Raw genomic sequence first — 20,168 nt, 5'->3', positions numbered from 1 at the left:
ACTGCTTCAACATTTACCAGAAGTAGATGATGGGACCAAATAATTCCGTGATCAATATTAAAGCAATAATGGAAACTGTTCCACCCGGAACTGATTTCTCGAAACAACTAAGTTTTTAACTCAATTGTTTTTCTCAAAATATAAAAGCTCAAACAACTTAACTAATCTATCCAACAAACTCAAATTGTCTACTATGTTTGAGTTTAATATCAATTTCAGTTCATTCATGGAAATGCGTTTTCCTGTGAAAAACTCAAACTTCAGTCAAAACTTAGACTTTAGTTTGTTTCGAGATATCGGGGGCCTGATCTCTTTGGTCACCTCTTACAACCAACAGAAGCTGCTTGGGCCCAAAATAACCCAAAATCTCCATAGGGCAGAAACACCAATAGGCAATCTAGACAATTTGGTTAATGTTTCATGGAGGTAGACCGCCTACGTGGTGTAGTGGTTAGAGCGCCCGCCCGGAGTGCGGAAGGTCGCGGGTTCGATACCAGACCGCGTCATACCAAAAGACGTTAAAATATGGTACTTGTTGGTCCCTGCCTGGCACTCGGCATTAATGGGTACAACAAGGACTGGTCGGCTCGGAGTCAGTATAATGTGTCTGTGTGGGGTATTCATGCTTCAGTGCGGCATGGTATCTCAGTGGGCTAGCACTATAAAACCAGCTTCAGTCTGGGCTAGTACAAGCAGCCACACATACACATACACCGACGCATGCACGTCGTCATATGAGCGAAATATTCTCAAGCACGACGTTAAACCCAATTCCACCACCACCATCATGGAGGTATCTCGAGATGTTTCTGAATTATACTGAGGAAACGGTAACAGAAAGAGGTTGTGTGTAGCAACAAGTGGATGAGCTTGTACCCTACCCTGCCCTCCATGCAACTCTATCAGCCTCACCTGGGGGAGATGTTGACCTCCAGGATCCACGGTTTGAGATGATCATCAAGCAGAATGTCAAAACCAAACAGCTCATGGACACAGTATCGACTCCGCACGTTTGACTTGATCATGCTGTTGATAGGAGCTTCAGAGCTACAGGAACAAGATAGAGCATTGGAACATAACGATTGACTTCATTACACTCAAGCTACAGATATAGACTGAGTTGATTACAATCAAACCATGGTTATCCTAGCTAATTTGCCTGCTGGAAACACTTCTCAGAGACACAAAGCAATCTTATACTTAGATGATTGTAACTCCCATACTTCAACATGTAGAAGGCAGTAGTTGACATGTAAAACTCACTCTGGAATGGAGCCCTGACTGAGCACAAGATACAACACCTTCACAGTAGAAGACAGTACTTGACATGTAAAACTCACTCTGGAATGGAGCCCTGACTGAGCACAACATACAACACCTTCACAGTGAGGGTGGGGCTACTTGAGTTAAATTGTACACCCAAAATAAGTTGTTTTTTTCATTACTACATATATCTTCAACATTTAACAAAGAAGCCTATGAAAGTTGTGCTTCATATTGAACACAGAAATAGTTATGTGTTTGACATCGGTTACTAACTTCATCATTTCATGCCATCAGGGCATGGAGACATGCCAACAGCCATGCCCATCACATATCTCACACGTTTCAACTTGACTGGACAATTAATTATATTGACCTCATCTTAGTTGCCTTAATGAAGGAATGAAAGATGCAAAACCCATGGGCCGAGTGAGTGAGTGAGTGAGGTAGGTAACAGGTTTGTGTTATAGCTCACCTAATGATGGTCTTGACCACCAGGTCCTTGATGCTGTCCCAGATAGCCACCGTGTTGATTCCCTGTCTCTTCATGAAGTTCCACAGCGCCTTCAGACTCCTGCAACATCACACACCAGGAAACAAGTGTCTATGTTTTCTCATATATTTATCTCAAGTATAATGCCAAACTACATTATTCATGCAGCATGGCAGCTGTCCTTAAAGAACTAAGTATGGAAATCCAGTGAGTGATATTGTGAGCATTGTACCAACCCATAACTTTAAAATTGCTAGTGTACTCCGGTACAGTGGCACATGTACAATCACTTGCCCTGATAATTTTTCCACTATACCGTCCATTTTCTTGTTGATTTTTTAAATAAACAACATAATTAACATTGGAAAGTCAACTGGACACCGGTACAGTGTGATATACAAAACTGCTTGCCCGACAGAAAAAAACACTGGACTCGGGCGTCGGGCAATGGGTTATTTCCACCCCTGTGTTAGTCGCCTCTTACGATAAGCATGGGTTACTGAAGACTAATATAACCCAGATCTTCACTGTTGAGTGAGCAGAGGAACTTCTGCCCGAGGAGACACAACATGGGCTTCAGGAGCTTCAGTTCGGTTTAGGACTGATGACTTGGAAACACTCAATACAAGGGAAAGTATGTGGGAAAGTTGTGACGTTTGTTCAACCACTGACAACTCACCACTTGTGGCCCTGGCACACCGAGTCATCAGCATTGCTGACGTATTCCGTATTCTTCTTGTTGACGCTGTAGTTGGTTAGATGCATGAACTTGTTGCTAAGCGACTTCATGGAGGATGAGTACCTGCAAGTATCAGTGAGTGAGGAAGTTTGGTCATGGTGGCAACCTAACAGCACAGTGTGTACAAAACATGAGTCATAAAAAGGTGCTTAAAAACAACAAATACATTTGAGTCAGGTTTAACATTGGCAGCTGTGGGGAACTATTTTCACAAGCCTTAGCATCAAAGCTTTGGTAAAACGTTTACTCCATGTTTAAAGACACCCAACAGATTGGATACGAGAGAATACAATATATTCAATAGCACATTGGTTAGCACTTTTCTGACCATTACTTCTATGCATTAAATAATTTGTTAAACATTTACAAAAATCATAAATCGAGGGAGGATAACTGCAAATTTGGCATTATTTAATGCTTATGGTACCTGATATACCAAAAACATGTTTCAGGTTACTCACTTGCAAGACGCGAATCGTGCCAGGCCATCTTCAAATATGTAGATTCTGAGAGGATCGTAGCAGCTGACGTACACGTACACCCGCATGTCAAACTTGCTGTCGTTAATCAGTACGGTCTTCCCAAATATCTGGAACAACACGGGGCTACTTAATGCAAGCCTGGCTGACACAGACACAATGCCAGTCATCCATACATTAACACAGTCAGCAATAATCCTGTTAGATGACGGCAACATGGTGTATAAACATGAAGTTTGTCGACATAAGATGCCTTGTAATCCACCTATTCACCAATCCTGTACACTAGTGTTGGTTGAAATCTCACAATTGATGATTGATTCATTGCCAATGAACCATCATCGAAAAAAATTGGTTAGCGTCATTTTTCAGATTTTCCTATCCAGGTTGTTATTGCAGATATGTATAACATGATGCAACTTGCTACTTAAAAGTGATGACTAATATATCATGAACATAAACTTCCTGGAGTCTTCAAGAAATATTCAGTTATGACTTTTCAGTTAGTGAAGTGAGTTTTCTAAGAATTAAACACGTTTTCAGGCCCTGACACTTCAACGATATGTTCCATTGTCAAGTATTTCAAGGACTAAAACAGTAGTTCCAAAATCGTTTATGTTCGATTATGAGAAAATGTGATCGATTGCTTGGTCGTTTAGTCACTGCGACCAATCTTCAATTATTTCAATTAATCGGAACACCACTGCTGTACATCCAATCCATTAAATTGAACCTTCATTAGAGTCTGGCAACATTTCTAGCCTAGTATCCCTACATGACATTCAGCAATACAGCAAGCAGAATCACTTGAAAATACCCTTGTCAAAATAAAACAAAAACAACAGGTGATTTATCAATGACATCATCAGATTTGCTTTTTCACAATTTGAGTCAACTGAAACAAAAAACATTTTCTTTTTGAAACAGTATACTATTGGTGATCTGTTATCATACAAACACAGGGATGCACCTTGGCACTGCGTGCCGGTCAGTCTGAGCTATGTCAAGTCAGTCTCAGCTATGTTCAAGACAAAAGTTCAGGCTTATTATGGGTTATCCCTGTCATATCACTGTACAACCTTGCAGACATCTCAGGTAAAGTTGCACCCTGGATTATATTCCATTTCAAATAATCCTTCTCCGACTTTAATACTAAATAGCAATTGATAACAAGTTTTGAAGTAGTGCACAGAAATAAAATAACAGGTATCACGGTTACATAAATGTAAGAATACTACCTTCATTACATCACTGCTACAAATCCTACATTATGGCTGTCATTACATTATGAAATCTTCCGATTTTCAACAATAGCCCTCTTCATTGTCAATGATCCATAATCAGTTGTGCAAGAAATAGTATGTTGATGTCAAAAAGGAAACCTCATTTCTTTCCTGGTTGTGCAAGTAACGACACCAAAACAAATGATTAAAGACAGTAACGTAATGAAGGTAGGACATGTGCGGGAACTCTAGCCTCCATACAATAATGGTGTACGTGTCTCACCTCTGTACTATCACCGGCCGGCGCCTGGGAATCTGTGTCCACTTGTGGATCACCTTGATGCCAATACCACGAGCTGATGCAGGCTGGGAACACAAAACCATAATGTTTGAAATATCATCAATTTAAGCTCGCAATGATCATCATGGCTAAATAAGAGAATGAAGTATTACAATGAAGGCAACCTTATGCTAGCCATGCCCTGTTTCCATACTGTGTTGTCGTGGCAACCTACCGGCTTGATGATCCACTTCTGTTTGCTTCCCCCATCCTCCCATGCCCTCTTCAGTAGCTTCAGATCCTGTGGCAGCACGTAGGTTTGTGGGAAGAAGCCGAACTCCCTCTTGCCGAAATGCACCTGCATCTTGGAGAGATTCCGCCATAGTCGGTCCTTGCGGCGATTTGGAAAGACCCGGGGAAATGGTTCAACTGGAAAGATTCGTCATCAAGTATTTACCTAGGTTGTATATACTGGGGGCTTACTAGACTCAAAGCTTTTCATTGTGGGAGTCTCAGGTTAACACAGGGATCCAAGCTACACAATTGGTAACAAAGAGACTTGTAAAGAAGATTCATCACAAGATGACAAATCCCCCCGGCCCCCACAAATTTGAAAGAACAAATCATCTGACAGTTACTTAAAGTCCAACTTGATTTTTTTAGACTACGTCCAAATCGTTTCCATGGAAATCCTGAAAAATATAAATGCCAAAAATCTGCAAATAGCAAAAGGAACCACTGCAAGATCTGTTAGATATATCTGCCAGGTCTGGTAGAAAGATATTGAACGGTTTTCAAGTTGTGCTTCGCGGAGCCCACCCCTCACTTTTGAGACTAGGTCCAAAACGATTCCATGGAAAACAAGAAAATGTAATTTTCTGACTAAAATTTATATTTTATACTTATCCTGACTCATGAGGTTAGCCCTCCCAACCTCCCCTCTTATGGCACTCTGGATTTCCCTGTAAATCCGGGTGTCGGGCTTACATACGGAGAGAGTGACAAATATGGCCGATCATGTGACCATTTGGGTGCCAAAAGGGAGGAAAGGGACGTTACTCGTGGGTGAGTGATTTTACGTCCGCTTTTTTAGAAGGGAACTTCAAGGGATTTCAAGTGTTCCACTATCATTCGCAAGACGAAGGAGACAAGCATAATTAGCATGAGTCAGGATAAGGAAAAATAATATTTTTTGTTGAAAAATATTGAACGGATTTTGAGTTATGCTCGTGAAACAAAATTACGGACGGAACGACAGACGAGGCATCGACTATATCACCCTAGTCGCCCCTACCTATGACACAGATAAGGAAACAAGTGTCAGATTTCAAGTACAAAACACTTAATGATTAATTTCTAGAATCAGTGTGACATAAAAAACTTCTGTAATAATCTCTACATATCCATCAAGCGTTAGATCAGGTGGCAGCCATAGACAAAAGAGAAGAAAGAATCCCAGCTGCAACAAAATCCTGGACTTACCTTCTGATATTCTCGAATGGCTTTGAATCCCTGAGATTTCATGTGTTTCCCAAAACATCCCAACCAGTCATGGTTTTCTGAAACAGAAACATTATCTTTAGACTTGATTCATTTCTCAAATCTGAATGTAATGACCAAATACAAGAGCAGCAAACATGAAAGGCCATGAAAACTATCTGTGGTGGAAACTAAGTGCTGTCCTGGGGTACCTTATGGTTGAACCTCATGTCTTCAAATCTACGGTGAGCAAGGATCTCTAGAATGTTTAAAGTTTGATAATAAATATAAACAACTATGATAACAATGTACTTCACCTAATTAACATAAAATCATGCAGTGAAATTGCATATAAAAACAAAAACAACAAGTGTTTGCCACTGATATGGCAATGTCCTCGCAGGAGTGGAAATAACCCATTGCCCGACGTCCGAGTCCAGTGTTTTTTTCTGTTGGGCAAGCAAATTCGTATATCAAACTGTACCAGCGTCCAGTTGACTTTCCAATGTTAATAATGGTGTTTATTTAAAAAATCAACAAGAAAATGGCCGGTATAGAGGAAAAATTATCAGGGCAAGTGATTTCACATGTGCCACTGTACCGGAGTACACTAGCAATTTTAAAGTTATTTCCACCCCCGTCCCCTGCCGCTAAAGAATGGAATATTTATAACACATTTACTACTTTATATTTTTTGGTCACATGCAAGATGCCTGAAATGACTGATATCTGCATAATCACCCAATGTAGGCTGTCGACATAATTGAAGACATTGGGTGCAATGTTTTATTAGATATCGCGTTAACAAGAGCTTGAAAAGTGGTCAAAGTGTCATGGTGACATTGACGATAAGGTCAAGGTCACCCAGATCAACTGGTGCCTGCATGATCCCCCAATGTAGGCTGTCACCAAATTTGAAGGCATTGGGTATAACAGTTCATGAGATATTGCATTAACAACTGTTTGAAAAGTGGTCAAATTGTTGTGGTGACCTTGAAAATAAGGTCAAGGTCACCACAATCGACTGCTGTCTGGGTAATCCCCCAATGTAGGCTGCCACCAAATTTGAAGACAATGGGTACAACAGTTCACAAGGTATCGCGTTAACAAGAGTTTCAAAAGTGGTCAAAGTGTTGTGGTGATCTTGTAAAATAAAGTCACGGTCACCAAAATCGACTGCTGTCTGGGTAATCCCCGTAGGTAGTCTGTCACCAAAGTTGAAGACATTGGGTACAACAGTTCATGAGATATCGCATTAACAAGAGTTTGAAAAGTGGTCAAAGTGTCGTGGTGACCTTGACAATAAGGTCAAGGTCACCAAAATCAACTGGTGTCTGGGTAACGCTGTCACCAAATTTGAAGACATTGGATACAACAGTTCCTGAGATATCGCGTTAACAAGAATCGGGACGTACGTACGGACGCCGCTGAATATATAGTCCCCCATTCCGCGTTGTGGCGGGGAACAAATACAAATGAAAGGGGGAAAGACATCATAAACCCTGCTGTAGCAGCGCGGAAAGAAGTTTGAGATAAGCTTTAAAATTACAAAAAATTGGACATAGCTTCAGCTGAAAAGGAACATCCAAAAAACTCTTATAACATGAGATAACATTTCATAGTTAAAAGGTTTCAGTCTGAATGTTGGGACTATGAGAAGATTGCTTTCACTCGCACAGACTTGATTTTGCTGTCCTGCTCAGAGTAACTCCAGTCTGGTTTTACTGGAGACATGAGAGACTGAATTCTACTGTATGCTGCAAGCTGTCTTCCAGATGATCTTACTTTTTGTTACTCGAAAGCCAATCCTGGCAAGCGCTGACTTGACAATATTTGGTGTTATCGGACTCATGCGCCATTTCAGCAGCTTCCTGATATCCCAGGGCAGCAGCTCAACTGAAACATGAATGTTGCAGTATTCATTATTTCAAACAAAACCCTCCATATTTGTCTGCAGCAGTTACAAAACTGAGATTGAACATGAGTCAAGCATATCTGATAATCTCCAGTTTATCTTTAGCAATAATCCAGCAAAATGAAATGGTTTCACATATTTGACATTGGAAATGAAATGAGTGAGTATGGTTTTACGTCACTTTCAGCAATATTCCTCAATATCACGGCGGCAATACCAGAAATGGGCTTAACACATTGTACCCATGTGGGGAATCAAACCTGGGTCTTCAGCGTGACGAGCGAACACTTTAACCACTGGGTTACCCCACCACCCTTGAAATGATTGACTGACTGACTGACTGAGTTTGGTTTTACGCCGCTTTTAGCAATATTCCAGCAACATCACGGCAGGGGACACCAGAAATGGGCTTCACACATTGTACCCATGTGGGGATTCGAATCCGGGTCTTCGGTGTGATGAGCCAACACTTTAACCACTAGGTTACCCCACCGCCCTCCTTGAAATGAAAGAATCATAAAGTGTGTGTATCTAATTAAACTTTATACCTTTCTCTCCTTCAGACACAAAGTTGATGGTTGGAGGGATGTTGGGGAAGAGGGACGGACGAAGAGCAGGCTTGGTTTGGGAATCCCGGTCACTGGTTGAGGCTGTGACGGGACGGAGGAATGTCTTCTGTCGTTCCTCAGACACAGGCACCGGCCTGTTGGAGGTGAGGCTTGTTGTAGGACGTTTTGTGGAACGCAAACTGCGAGTTGAATGTCTGGATAGACTGCTGGCAACCGAGAAGCCGTCGGATTCCGCTGAAACGGGACAAGATTTAGTTAATGAGTTAGTGAGAGAGATGAGGGTGGGTGGTAGGGGTGTTAGATGAGGGGTGTTGAGGGAGGTGCGTGTGGTTGTGGGCGTGATGTATGGAAGCGAGGGAGTGATTGTGGGTGTGGGTGTGATGTGTGGAAAAAGGGGGTGTTTGGGGGTGAGGAGAATACCTAACAACAAGATAAACCAATCTGGTATGTCTGTCAACCGACCTTCAATGTCAGAACCCACGCAGTCATCATCAAGACCATCAATGCCATCGTCTTCTTCATCAAGGTCATCATCGTAGCTTGCTTCACCATCACCCGGCAGACGCTCACTGTAAACAACATGTCTCAGATCAGATCATGTCTATCACCATTTCTATGTCATCTTATATCACAATATTGATAAATTATTCATGTCAATATTGATAAAAGCAAGCATACACTCCGAAACTTCGTGCTATTCAGAAAAAAGAAGGTGAATAAATCTTGCTTTTACTTACCGGGTATGCATTTCACTTCAAAATGCCCTCATAAGATTTGACCAATCTTTTATTTGGACTTATTATCAGAACCCCTGGCTCAGAGTGACTGTTTTGTTTGTTATATAATAGGACATATGTTATGAATTTATCATAAAGGCCAAATTTTGCAGGACTGTATAATGACATTCTAGTCAAGAATCTTACTAATATATTGAATGTCACATGATATTTTAAGCTCAAGTAGTTCACCTAAATCATGTTTTTGTTTTCATTTTGCAATAGCTCATGTTAACGCATGTTTATATTGGAGTTGAATCTGAATGAATCACTGACATACAGTAACAATCATTACATACTGCTTAGAAGTGCATTCTGTTGAAGAAAACAACGCTGATAATGTAAATCATGTTATACTATTAAATTTATCATTATGTTCGCAAAACTTGCAATACAGTACTTCAATTAAACATTCTACATTAAGGCTCTGTATCATTTCATTTATCTGTAAACCACTGACATACAGAAAGTATGGTGTAACAGTAACTAAGAAGACAATGTCACACACAGAGCTATTATTAATTAATGATGTACACACTTGGGCAGAAACCTTCCAGTCAATATATCACAATATGTATTGCAATATGAGAATCAGGGCAATATCCAGACAATATGTCTAATATGTATATATGACACCAGAAATGACTGACTGACTGAATGATGTTTTATGCCACAGTCAGCAACATCCCGGCCATGTAACACAATTCTGTAACAGACACAGACACCCAATGATTGACAGCATGAACACCTATCAACATTGTCAATGCTGGATGACACTAACTTACACTAAACAGTTTGGTTCGCAAAATATCAGGACACAGAAAACCTGATCAGTAGACATACATGTAATGTGCATATTCCAAAGTCAAACCTAAAACGTAAATCGAGAATATTCAGGGGTTGAAAAATACCACTGCCTGATGCTCAGGTCGAGCGGACTTCTCCGGTCGGTCAAGTAAATATCCACATTAAACTTTACTGTGGTACAGTAGTGCCAAACTACTGAAATGTTTTGATGTATGTATTTTGATGATGAAATAAAAATGCAGCTGCTACCAATTGATAAGATTATTTGCAAAAGAAACCAAATTGTTAATTGTTGTCAAGTGAAATTACTATTTGGTAAAGTGAATTTTGAAAGTTTACACATTTCAGGAATAATATATACAAGAAGACAAAGTCATCAATATCCCCCTCAAAGGCAAAATACTCTTCATGATTATGTCTATGAGTTATGATTATGTCAAATATTTAGGTGTGTATATAGAAAAGTGGAAGGAGAGTATTGAAAGGTATTTAAAGTTCTGCTCCAGAAAGCAGCACTATCACCAATTTCAGGCTAAGTCAAACTTGTTGCCATGGAAATGCCAAAAATATTTTATTCAGAATTCCAAAACTACCAAAAGGCACAAGTACACCACCAGATCTATCTATGTGCCAAGTTTGGTGAAGAAATAGTGAACAGTTTTAGAGTTCTGCTCCGGAAAAGAGCACAACCACCAATTTCAGGCTAAGTCAAACTTGTTGCCATGGAAACGCCAAAAATATTTTATTCAGAATGCCAAAACTACCAAAAGGCACAAGTACACCACCAGATCTATCTATGTGCCAAGTTTGGTGAAGAAATAGTGAACAGTTTTAGAGTTCTGCTCCGGAAAAGAGCACTACCACCAATTTCAGGCTAAGTCAAACTTGTTGCCATGGAAACGCCAAAAATATTTAATTCAGAATTCCAAAACTACCAAAAGGCACCAGTACACCACCAGATCCATGTATGTGCCAAGTTTGGTGAAGAAATATTGAACGGTTTTCGAGTTCTGCTCCGGAAAAGACATGTGCACGGACGGACAGACGGACGGATGGATGCACGGACGGAGTCCATTTTAATACCCCCCGGAAAACGCGTTGCGGGGGATAATAAGGTACACAGCATCATGCTTGTTGGTGAGTTTGAATATGTTTACTAATTCTTGTATTAATTTTATTACTTATTATATTTTTAAAAGAAATTAAAATAGATATCTAAAACATTATATCTCCAGAAGTATGCACAATCGGTTTTATATTTAACTAGTCCACAGATGATGAATCAGTTCCTCTAGCTTATTATTTGTGTCTAACTCTAATCTAATCTTATCTCATGCTGAGTCTTGTTTGATTAATTAGAATTAATCAGATCAATTAATTGTCAATGTGATCCCTGGCTATGATTTACTTTATTTTCCATCAACTATTTCACTTTTGATTATTTGTAATAAATTGACTTTTCACCATTATAATTATACTTAAGCAGGGATATCTATACATATCACCACCTGCTATACATGTGAAGACGTGGGTTAGATGCTTCTCAGCAACCCATGCATGTGGCATGAGGCGACTAATGGGCATTGTGGATAATCAACAAACATACATCACACAGGGTCATAGGTAGTCTATGTTTGACTGCTGAATCCCAAAATACCACATGTAGTGCAAGCATGGCTAGGTACATGAGTACTTAGTTGTTAAAGGTCACATGCAACCAAAAAATCAAACATAATTAAAACACAATTATCACTTATTCATGACATATAATATACATTACTGGTTATGAAAAAACAAATAAACAAATTTATAAGCGTACAATCGCTAATCAAAAGTGCAATATTTTGTTCTTGGGTTTACTTCCCTCGAAACGAAGCAGACGGGATACCGAACCCAGTCAGAGCGGGTGGGTGTGCACTCAAGTGTAACGGCTGGTTCATTTGCAGGTGCCCTCACGGCTCATTGTGTGTGTATATAAAGAGATGTTGGGTTTTGTAAATACATGATCATTTTTTGTGTATAACATTTTGCAATCAACAGACATCATAACATGTCATGTGTACAAGTATCACACCTGCCTGTCTGTGTAATTATATAATGTGACAGAGACCGAACTCGAGCCATAAATCAATGCGTTTTGTTTATGTTGTATAGCCTGATAGGTGTTAAGTTCAAATTGCATGTGGTCAGTGATCGAAGTTGTGTATTGAATATTGTCATTAGCAGACAGGCAGGCAGACACATAGGTGTCAATAAAACAGTCATTGAGTCCGTGACAACGACATATCTATATCACAGTTAGAAATTGTGTCGACGCTAAATAATGACGTTGCTTTTAAGTATCAAACTGAGAAAGTGACTCGGTAAGAAGAACGTGTGGTGAAATAGACAAATGAAATTATATAAACAGTTAAATCGGCAATCTACTGCCATAACATATAAAAAAGCTCGCGCCTGTGAAATATTAACAAAACATTAGAAAAATAGCTCACACCAGGGATACTCTACAACACCCCTTATATAGTCTCCCTGCTCACACCAAAGCCTTCACCGAGTATTCACCGGACAACCTGCTTACAAGCTGCGCGAAACCTATTTCACTGCGCATGTGCTATGAGTGCAGCCCAGCTGCTGAAACCACTTTTCCCCCCAAGCACTAGGGAAAAATTAGTGAATCGTTTGAACTCCGATTTCGCACGTTATTTTTCATCACGTTATTTTTCAACTTTATAAGTTGAATTTGCATATTTGATGATTTGTTTCGGTAAGTCCATACCGAAAGGTATCAGAATCTGCAAAGTTGTGTTTACGTTGCATGTGACCTTTAAATCACCAAAATAATCACAAAGCTAAATGCTGAGTCGGCATTTACCAGGTATTGTTAATTGTTCCTTTGCACAATATATTAACGGTTCCTGAAACACAGGCAGCAATCAGTGACCTTACAGCCCCATATTCCCTATCGCTGTAGCAGATCAGCCACCATATACCCTCTAGTCATTCACCCATGTATATTCCGGCCATGAAAGGGACACAATCTCTCAAGTGACAGGTTGTGACTTGATCGGGTTGATACACCGGCCAATCAATAGATGTTTGTGATTGCTATCAACATGGCAAAATGCCATGTCAAATTCATACACGGCTTGGCAATATTTCTCTTTGAAAATGAAAAGAGAAGATAACTCTTGCTTTCGAGTCGTTTGGTCTTCAGTCCATTAAATATTTGTAACACAGATAAATTGATAACCTTTGGTGGCCTCTGTTGGGTATTATTATCGGCCTGTAAATACCACACTGAAAGGAGATTTCTCTCGACCCCAATGAGACAGGTGCCCCTTGTAAGTTTCCTCTGTGGATCTGGAATGCAATAAATGCTAAGAGGTCCTTCACCAACCTTTTTTAAAAACATTTTCTGTCATTGTGTTGACAAGAAAACACCTTTAGTACCTAATAAAGCTTGAAAGATAATACCCTTCACCCACCAGGTATTCTAAACAGGCAGAGTGACATTCATGGCTTATTGGGTTGAGCTGAGAAGCAACACTACCAGGCAACCACAAAGGCTAGTTGGAGTGTTTGTTTTCCGAAGTAAGTTAATTGAAAGGTTGCAGTGACAAAACGACCAAGCAATTGATCAGATTTTCTCGTAATTGAACACAAATGATTTTTTAACTACTGTTTCAGTGCTTGAAACACTTGACGATGGAACATATCTTCGTAGTTGTCAGGGCCTGAAAATGTGTTTTATTCTTAATGAATAAAATCAAGACTAGTCATCACATTAAAGTAGCAAGTTGCATCATTTTTACATTGGATGTGAAATTTGAAAATGCAATTTGTGCAGTTTCTAAATAACACTAATAGCTAATGGGCTAAAGTATGCCTCTTGGACAAAAGTAACAGTTAGTTTTCGGAAGACAGTGTTTGAATGTTGTAGGAAAACTAAATGTTACTTTAACTGCAACATGCAAACAATGTCTTCCGATTTCAAGACAGTTTCTCTGGTTCTTCCCATGGCAACAGAGAACATTACCATGGCAACATACTTTAATCATTTCTTATATATACTACATACACATTAGATGTGTTTTCTTCCTTTCCTATCAATAATTCAAAACTGAACCATTAAGACAACATACATCTAGGATAGCTGTCTCCAAGAAATGTGGTCACTGTAAATATTTAAAAGCACACCAGGCTAACGATGCTTGCCCTAATATAGAGTTACGCATATCAGATGCCAAGATGCTATTGAGAGGGTAGGACAAAAACACACCCAGACTAAATCCCAACATGACAAAATCGCATAGGATAAAATGTCTGCACACTGTGGACAAATTCCCTACAGTGTGAAAAATGACATACAATTTATTTTTAATGCAATTTTCCTTGAACATTCCCAACTTATACTACTCTTATGTGTAACCTTTTTAGAGTACAAAAATCCATCTAATTCTATTTTAACTCCTCCCTTATTGCACTTCAGTTCTTCCAATTTGGAACACTGATAAAAACTGTCATCATCACAGACACATTTATACAATTTATCAATGCAGCCACTGGCCTCTGTTACCAAAACATGCTAATCAACTTATCTCACTGGCCTCTGTCATGAAAACATGATACGTAACTCACTGGGTTCTTGGTGAAAAAGGGTAGCAATAACATAAAAAATGGGATTTTGTCCTATGTTGGTCATTTTGGTGTGGGATTTATACAATTCTACACTTACACGATTTATCAATGCAGCCACTGGCCTCTGTTACAAAAACATGCTAAGCAATTTATCTCACTGGCCTCTGGGATTTTGTCCTATGTTGGTCATTTTGGTGTGGGATTTTGTACAAAGACATTTTGTCCTATGGGATTTTGTCCGTGCCCCGCTATTGAGATGAGGTTGAAAGAGAGTGAGTAAGTGAGTTGTTATAGTAAAGCCCCTCTAGTTTAAACCATCCTACAACTGCTTATGCTAAGAGTTGTCACCCACACATTTTGTATACATCCTGCTTGTTGAGATACTGATGTCAAAACTGGCCTGCATACTGGGACAACTCCACAAATGCAAAAACATTCTACCAAGAATACATTTAGACTTCTTATTTAATCAGTAAGACAGGCACTTGTTAACAACGATACCAAATCACTGACATCACAATGAATGAACCCAAGCACTGCCTATTCCATTATCAGCTCATAAGAAACAGCAGGCTGCTAGTGGGCATCAGCTAATATGTTATTCTGGTTTATGGAGTCAAAAATACTGCTTGGCTAACTAAGCAAACGGGACAGTATCACATTAACTTCTTCATTAGTATGTACATAGAGAATCTCACCCTCGTGTCTACTGATATCAATTATATCACCACGAGTTGATAAAGTTACAAATATCCGAGTCTTGCCGAGGCTATTTTCACTCTTATCAATGAGTATTGATATATGTGATTTTGATATCAGAAGACACCAGGGTGAGATTCTATTTATCAGTAAAAATCACTCCTCATTAGTTTTCAATGAAAAATGTACACCTCTGAATATGGTACTGCCATTAGACTAGCAGTGCAGCGATGTCATAGCATTGTGACGGCATCAAGTACATGACGCCATAGCATTGTCAGGGCACTGTACACAATGTACTGTCAAAACGATATCTCCCAGGAGATACTGTTTTATCTCACACAAGCAATATCTCCAGTGGAACACATTTTTAGATGATAAACACTATAACATGTGGAATTATTCCAATAATGAACCTCCATTCAGCCTCATTCTATGCATGTGAAGATCCGGGTTAGAATTGATCTTCCGCAGCCCATGCTTGTTGTAAGAGGCCACTGCATGGTCGGGTAGTCAGGCTCGCTGACTTGTTGACTAATGCCGTCATATTCAAACTGTGTAAATCGATGCTCATCATGTCAGTCACTGGATTGTTTCACCCAGACTCCGCTGGCATATACCTAGAATAAGGGCGGTGGGGTAGCCTAGTGGATAAAGTGTTCGCTTGTCATGACGAAGACTTAGGTTCAATTCCCCACATGGGTACAATATGTGAAGCCCATTTTGGTGTCCCCCGCCGTGATATTGCTGGAATATTGCTAAAAGCAGTGTAAAACCATACTGACTCACTCACTGTACCTGGAATATTGCTAAGCACTAAATTAAACAACAAATCTTTCTACTTTTTTACTTAGTTATGTTAATCACAAAGTAACAAACATAAAATTTGAAATGTTTGACTTCCATATGTTATTGAGTTTAAAAAATAAGTGTTTGTTCTTTCATTTCTCTTAGTATTCTTACCAGATCAAAATCTTATCTACATGTACCTAGAGTATCAGACATGCTGGTTTTTCAAACTTGAGTCAGCTATCTTTCAGAGCCTGTCACTTCATGAAATCCCCCTTGCAACTGACACACATCAACATTGTTAGGCCACTGGAGACGTGACAGGCAGTGGAGACGAACGCCAAGTGACAGGCAGTGGACTGATGTACAGCACAATATATAACTGACACATGTCAACATTGTTAGGCCACTTGTGTTGAGCCTCAAGTGACAGGCAGTGGGCCGATCTACAGCACAATATACAACCAAGACAAGCCACATACCTCTCACACTGTGGCAGAATCATTTGTCACTATGAGAATATTAATCATATTTACTTTAATGTCGTACTACAAGGATACATATCTCTTATCTTTTATGACATCAATAAATCTGGACCTCCTCTTAAAGTCCTGTTTGTAAGACTGTCACCTATAAAAAATAACTGATCTAGACTATGTATTCTCAATAGTTGATGAGCAGCCATGTTTAAAGGTCACATGCAACGTAAAACACAACTTTGCAGATTCTGATACCTTTCGGTATGGACGTACCGAAACAAATCGTCAAAAATGCAAATTCAACTTATGAAGTTGAAAAATAATGCGATGAAAAAAAACACGCGAAATCAGGGTTCAAACGTTTCACTAAAACTGGTTTCAACAGCTGGGCTGCGCTCATAGCACGTGCGCAGTGAAATAGGTTCGCGCAGCTTGGAAGCGGGTTGTCCAGTGAATACTCGGTGAAGGCTTTGGTGTGAGCTATTTTTCTAATGTTTTGTTGATATCTCACAGTTGCGAGCTTTTTATGTTATGACAGTAAATTAACTGTTTATATAATTTCATTTGTCTATTTCACCACACGTTCTTCTTACCGAGTCACTTTCTCAGTTCGATACTTAAAAGCAATGTCATTATTTAGCGTTGACAGAATTTCTAACTGTGATATAGATATGTCGTTGTCACAGACAAAACTCAATGTCTTGTTTTATTGACCTGTGTGTCTGCCTGCCTGTCTGCTAATGACAATATTCAATACACAGCTGCTATCACTGACCACATGCAATTTGAACTTAACACCTATCAGGCTATACACCATAAACAAAACGCATTGATTTATGGCTCGTGCACCCGAGTTCTTTCTCTGTCACATTATGTAATTACACAGACAGGCAGGTGTGATACTTGTATACATGACATGCTACATACTATTCCCTACATTGGTAAACCATCACACCAAATCAGCCGACTCCTAAAACAACAAGCAGGCATCGATACCACCTTCTCGTCATCCTCCAGCCTCAACAACCTGCTCCATGCTAACTGAAGAAAACATCAAACTTTCGACAACAAGAAACCCAAATTGTGTGATTTACAAAATAAACTGTGATTGTGGACAGAGTTACATAGGCGAAACCTCCCGGCCTATCAACACCCGGGTGAAAGAACACCAGACCTCCGTCCCCAAGTCCGACAGCAAATCAGCCATCAGCCAAAATGAGCATGTATTTACAAAACCCAACATCTCTATATATACACACACAATGAGCCGTGAGAGCATCTGCTAATGAACCAGCCGTTACACTTGAGTGCACACCCACCCGCTCTGAATGGGTTCGGTATCCCGGCTGCTTCGTTTCTTGGGAAGTAAACCCAAGTACACAATATTGCACTTTTGATTTGCGATTGTACGCTTATAATTTTGTTTATATGTTTTTTCATAACCAGCAAAGTATATTATATGTCATGAATAAGTGATAATTGTGTTTTAATTATGTTTGATTTTGTTGTTGCATGTGACCTTTAAATAAATGTCAAAAGGGACTTATACTCCAGATCTGATTTTAATCCTTTTGACTCTTTCAAAGTTCCAGTTCTGTACTAACAACACCATTGAAATGAAGTCAAGTATCACTTGCATGAGGTAAAATCAAGTGGAATCCTTGAGTATTTAGGAACTATCAAGTGTTGTAATTTAGCTGCTAACGGGGACGAGTATGTGCCTGACATCATCATGTTTCCGTGCCTTAACTTGGCTGTTAGCCTTTTGTATAATCTTTAGTACATTTTAGTGTTATATTATACTAGATAACTTACAAGACTGTTGATAGAATGTCCATTGTCATTTTAGTACATGCTAGTGTGATACAATAATTATTACATGAGATTACTACATGAACAGTATGCGTAGACAATAGGGCTGTAACGAATACCGGTACACTATGTTGCGAATGATACATATCAAGAATATTGGGTAACGAATACGAATAATTATTCACGAATACAATGACTGATGCACAATATTGAATGCCCATGTTGACAGTGTTAATTTGTCACAGCAATAACCAGTCATCTCATGACACTCAAATTTGGTATGTAATAGTTAAGTCGACAGTATCATGTGCGGCCTTGGCAAACTAACATGACTTGCACTACTACAAGGCTAGTACATAATGCATTCTTGCATATCTCATTTTGATAAAGGACATAAGGGTTCAAGTAAAACACACTCCCTTAAAAATTATAAATATTCATGAATACAGTAGAACACGGATATAACGAACTCCAAGGGACCAAGAAATTTAGTTCGCTATATCCGTTGTTCGTTATTCACATTTGACCGCCATCTTGGATTGTAGAGATGTAGAGACATGTATATGCTGAGGCTACAAATCTTTATTCTTGTACATGTACATTGACATAACACGTAGTGTTCGGTGGAAGGAAGGCCAGTTTGACGTGTGTCCGGTGTTTCACAACAGGATGGGCAGGACAATTGTCTACAAACATCAGGATCTTTGCTGACTTCCCTGTGACTAACAACTTAAGTGTTTCACTCCCGGACATGTTTGCCGCTTGATGTATACCGCTAAGTCGCTGAGCTGACACTGAGTGAGTTCGCTAATCACGTCGTTAATTGGGTCTTGGGGGTAGTAAATCAGTTCGCTATAGCCGTTAATTCGCTACTCACGAGTTCGTTATTCACGTATAATTTTAATGATATTATAAAGGACTATTGACGGGACTTTTAAATTTGTTCGCTATATCCGTTAATTCGCTACTCACGAGTTCGTTATTTCGCGTATAATTTTAATGATATTATAAAGGACTATTGACGGGACTTTTAAATTTGTTCGCTATATCCGTTTGTACGCTATATCCGTGTTCGCTATATCCATGTTTTACTGTATTCGGTTCTGTTGACCACGAATAACGAATTGAATTCATGAAGGGCTACGGTTCGATTCACCGAATATGCGAGTGAATCGTTACAGCCTTAGTAGACAACTTCTTTATTGCATTAGATGCAAAATTTCAGTGTAGATGCTGGATTTTGTCCGGTCACCGTAGATGCTATCACAATGATGTTCTCCATCATTACCAGCTTATATGTGAGATTTACAAAATGTAATATATTGTAACCTGAGGTTTCAGGGTGTAATATAACCTTCTGCATCGGACACTTTGACTGACCACTCCTCTGGTCTGGGGAAAGTGGATCAGATCAGTCAAATCCAGCAGCAAGTCCATTTACTGATTACAAGCATCAAAACTGACCACTCATTCCAAATGTTCATTTACTTTCTGGTGTAGAGTATACAACCTTTCCACTTCAGTTATCTCCCTTTATGAATATTAATATTCACAAGAGATATGAATCAATAAGATTTGGTCACTCGGGTCAATGCACCTTCCAAGTACATTTACCCCAATTAACTCTACTTCAGAATTTACCATAAACGTTTACAATTTGTTCTTAAGCTTTTAATTTCAAATACCCTGGTTATACTATACAAGCCATGCAGTAGTGTAACTTATGTT

General features: G+C 39.4%; 1 protein-coding gene across 1 annotated transcript in view; it reads right to left on the bottom strand.

Moving 5' to 3' along the window:
• LOC124276781 (tubulin monoglutamylase TTLL4-like) overlaps positions 1–20,168 on the bottom strand; it is a 52,549-nt gene that overhangs the window by 16,893 nt on the left and 15,488 nt on the right. The window contains 12 exon segments of the mRNA XM_046712430.1: positions 913–1,047; positions 1,739–1,837; positions 2,436–2,558; positions 2,957–3,065; positions 3,068–3,084; positions 4,481–4,563; positions 4,713–4,876; positions 4,879–4,906; positions 5,960–6,036; positions 7,742–7,852; positions 8,420–8,674; positions 8,903–9,009. Of these exon segments, the coding sequence (XP_046568386.1) occupies positions 913–1,047; positions 1,739–1,837; positions 2,436–2,558; positions 2,957–3,065; positions 3,068–3,084; positions 4,481–4,563; positions 4,713–4,876; positions 4,879–4,906; positions 5,960–6,036; positions 7,742–7,852; positions 8,420–8,674; positions 8,903–9,009 (1,308 nt within the window).

This window comes from Haliotis rubra, unplaced genomic scaffold, assembly GCF_003918875.1.
Source record: "Haliotis rubra isolate DU_JTF1 unplaced genomic scaffold, ASM391887v1 Scf213, whole genome shotgun sequence".
NCBI classification, from domain to species: Eukaryota; Metazoa; Mollusca; class Gastropoda; order Lepetellida; family Haliotidae; genus Haliotis; species Haliotis rubra.
This window is presented reverse-complemented; position numbering and strand designations above follow the sequence as displayed.